Source organism: Otolemur garnettii, unplaced genomic scaffold (assembly GCF_000181295.1).
Source record: "Otolemur garnettii isolate 467f Iridium unplaced genomic scaffold, OtoGar3 scaffold00124, whole genome shotgun sequence".
Lineage (NCBI taxonomy): Eukaryota > Metazoa > Chordata > Mammalia > Primates > Galagidae > Otolemur > Otolemur garnettii.
The window spans coordinates 1639750-1643728 of record NW_003852519.1 but is presented as its reverse complement, the minus strand read 5'-3'; the positions used below and the strand labels follow the sequence as shown (position 1 = coordinate 1643728).

At 45.1% G+C, this 3979-nt stretch overlaps 1 protein-coding gene across 1 annotated transcript in view; it reads left to right on the top strand.

The window, feature by feature from the left end:
* Positions 1-3564, top strand: part of HEBP1 (heme binding protein 1) — a 27384-nt gene extending 23820 nt beyond the window's left edge. The window contains exon 4 of the mRNA XM_003797802.3: positions 2978-3564. Within this exon, the coding sequence (XP_003797850.1) occupies positions 2978-3149 (172 nt within the window). The 3' untranslated portion in view covers positions 3150-3564. The remainder of the gene's footprint in view (positions 1-2977) is intronic.
* Positions 3565-3979: the final 415 nt, after the last annotated feature.

Below are 3979 nucleotides of genomic sequence, written 5' to 3'. Positions count from 1 at the left end.
GTCATCACTTTCCTGAATCAGTATCTCCAACTCCAGTTCTGTCCCAAGTCTAAGGAGACACATATTTAAATAGTATTCAGATATTCAGTAACTGGTGCATGAATGTATTCACAGAGGCACCTTCATGTAAACATGCCCCCAAGCCAAACCTACCCCAACCCTCCTGTTCACACTCCTGATTCCAGTCAGAGACATTAGCTCCACTTGGAAGCTTAGCATGAAGCCCTGGAGAACCCTCCATTGCTCTCTCTCACCTCCCCTCTTCCGTCCAGGCCTTGTCCTCTCATGCCGGCTCCAGTGACTCTTCATCTCTTACCCCTCTGCCTTTTCCCTGTCTCTCCACTGCCGCCCAGGGGAGCCTTCTAAAACACTACGTGATCCTACTTTAAAGCCTTTTCATAGCCCCCTGCACATGTGAGATCGGGTTCAAACTCCTTAGCCTGGAGTTCACGCCCTTCTCCATCTGGCTCCAGTCAGTCCACTTTACTTGTAGCTTATACCCAGATGTTTATTATATGAATGAGTGAGTGAATGAACATGGGGCCAACAGATGTATTTAAACACTTAACTCACTAATAGGTCTTAAGTGCCATCATCTTTGGGTCTGCCAACTGAAGATAGTCACTTTTCTTGTTTCTAAATGAATAGTTCGTTTAGCCGAGGGGTCTAAACATGTACTGGGCATGGTGTTAGGTGCTTAGGATACAGCAGTGGACAAAAAGTGACAAAGATCTCTGTCATTGTGGAGCCTATATTCTATCAGGGGACAAAAACCATGAAAATAAACATAGGAAGTAAATTATACAGTATGTTAGAGGGTAACAGGTGCTGTTTTAAAAAAGAAATAAGTAAAAAGTGGAACAAAGGAAGAAGACGAGGGATGAAGGTGGAGAATGAGGTTACCATGTGACACAGGCCTATTGAGACTGTGAGAATTGTTACTGAGGCAGTTCATGACCTGACTTTAGATTACCATCCTATCCCCCACGTCGGAGTCAGGAAATTGAAAGGCTGTTCTGAGCAAATTGCCAACTAACCGTGATAGCTCCTGCCTGCCGTGGGCTCACTGTGTGACAGGCACCGGGCTGAGCAGTTTGCACCTTCCTCTTTTCAAACTTTACAGTAGCCTTTGAAGATGGATGCAGTCACCATCCTGCTTTAACAGATGAAGGATCTGAAGATTTGAGAAATTAAACAATTTGCCCAAGAGGGCAGAGCTAGCCATTGGAGCACACGTTAGCCATTTTGCCTCCAGCTGATGAATGATGACATTTAAGGGCCATCCCTTTGGCCCTTTCCAAAGTCAGTACTTGAAGACCCAACACTGTCCCTTTTCATGGATCACAGGGAACACTACACCCCTACTCCCCCATCCAGCCTCTGATTCATTTCAGATGGAAGTTTCACAGCCTAAAGCAGGAGTGTCCAACCTGTGCTACATGGCCCACGTGCTAATTTTGTGAGGACTCTTTGCTTATCTGTGGTGTCAGATATTACATAAAGTATGCATGCTTTTTTTTTTTTTTGCTAATCAGCTTTCATTAGTATTTGTGTATTTTATGAACAGCCCAAGACAACTCTTATTCTTCCCATGTGCAATAGAGAAAAAAAAATCGGACACCCCTAGTCTAAAGAAAAAAACAAACAAAGAAAATACTCCCATCTTGCGGTTTTGTAAGAAAAAAAGAAAAAAACAAACAAAAAATACTCCCATCTTGAGGTTTTTGTTGTCAGAAAAAATTCTTCCTGAATGTTTATTCTCTGTCTCTTAATTAAATTCTTCTTATTTGAGCCTCAGTGATGCTAGAGCCCACCTGCTTCCATAGCCTTTGAATCTTTCTTCAGTATATTTGAAGAAACAAGTTTCTGTCCAGATTGGTCTCAGCTCCATCCATGTTCCATAACTGTTGTCTAGACATTAGAATAACCCGTCCCTTAGAAAAGAAAGTCCTGGGTGTTGTCACCTCAGTGACCCTGCAACCAGCATACTGAATGCTTGCCGAGAATGACTAACCACTTATAAAAGGGCAAAGCATGATTCAGAGGACTCCACCAAAAATAATGCATTATTTGGCCTAATGTTGGCCTGGTGCAAATTCAGACTTTTGAGTCATAAAGCTCATTAGAAATGGGGACATTTTTGGACTCCAATAAAGATTTTAGTGCGACCCAGATTGAGAGTGGTATGTTCAGGGCAGGCTGCAGGATGTATTTGGGAACACAGCTGGATGACATAAGGGGGAGAATAATCATCTTGAAAACCTTTATTAGTTCTCTTTCCTCAACTTCTGCCATCAGGAGAAATGCAGATTAAGAAAACGCCTCTTGTTAGAAAAAGGAGACTTTTATGATTTGAGCAGAAGGGATTTATTAGAAGTGTGTTCTTTTAGGGGGTGTCATGTTTAAAGCCTGCTTAGGTGTCCTCCCCGACTTCCCTTGGTCCTTGCCTTTGTGAGCTCTGGTTTGTAATGGAGCTGCTGCATGTTACACGTCTCGACTGTGATGTGCACAGTCCTGAGAGCGTCGGTGGAAGGAGCATGCGCAGATGCAGTGGCACCCTAAGTCCCCTTCATTTCTTTCCCTTTCCCAGACTGGTGACAGAGAGGCAGAGAAGTGGCAGGACAGTAGAGCGGGCTAGAGAACAGGGCGAAGGCGCGGCCTGGGGAAATCCAGCAGGCCCTCGCCTCGGAAACGTCAGGAATGAAAGGGGAACCCACCCACCTGTGTTTCAGACCCTGCGTTAGTGATTTCACATCCGTTATTGCATCTAATGTCCATATAAACTTTGGAGGAAAGAGAAAACATCCCCTTTTTACAGATGAGGAAAATGAGCTCCGAGAGGGCAGATCAGTCCCCAGTCTCGCCACTCTAGCGTGCTTGCTGTGACCAGCACCAGCGTGGCGAGGGACTTCTGCCTTTAATGATTCTCCCTCTCTGAGGTCACGTCCTTTATTAACCCTTGCTCTTGCATCCTCAGGCAGTTTGGGGGTTATGCCAAGGAAGCAGACTACGTGGCTCACGCCGCCCAGCTGCGCGCTGCCCTGGAGGGCACGGCTACCTACCAGAAGGACATCTACTTCTGCACAGGGTACGACCCTCCCATGAAGCCCTTCGGACGGCGCAACGAGGTCTGGCTGTTGAAGCTGTGATGCGCCAAGCCAAGAGCTCCCTGCCTCCGTGTCCCGTTCTCAGGGGGCCGGAGAGGAGAGTGCTTTGGATTCCAACAGCAATTCCGACCTGACCGACTTCCCTTCAAAGCCATCTCCTGCCAGTTTTCTGAAACAAGCATGTTCTGTGTATTGCGGTTCTTCTCGCGGTGGGAAGTAATATGGCCAAGACAGGCAGCATCCCTCTCGTTGATGTAGAAAATTCTGTGGTAGGCCAGAAAAACCTTGGCAGCATTTTCCCAGCCATCTGGGTCACTAAAACCTGGTTTTTAAAAAATTTTGAGAATGTATTTTTGTTATTGAGGGATAAATGTGATTCATGCATGATCTTTTGTGATTCTTATAAGCGCTTTGTCTAAAAAGAAAACAAATAAAAATCTTACACAGCTGAGACAAATCTGATGTATAGTTATTTCCAAGGCTCAGCAGCCTTGATAAGTAATACAGAGGTGTGTACTGTGGATGGGGTTTTCTTATATAATATAAGACAGGAGTCTTAAATTTACAGTCCCAAAGTCCTTCAGAATATAAACCCAGAGATCCCAGGGAAGAACGACATGTACCACAAGCTTGAATGTCCCTAAAGTGGTCGTGTACTGTGACTATCTCTTATGTGATCATAAGTGGAGAATCTTGTTTACAGTGGTCCACGAAGGGTTCCAGGAGTCCCAAGAGCAGACAGAGGAGAGAAACCATTGCACTCCAATACACACGCAACCCTGGGGGCAGGAAATTTGCTAGGAGGATTAATTAGCACAGGGCAGTGATGTTGGAAGAACCTGGGGTCCAGTTCTTTTTCTTTTTTCTTTTTT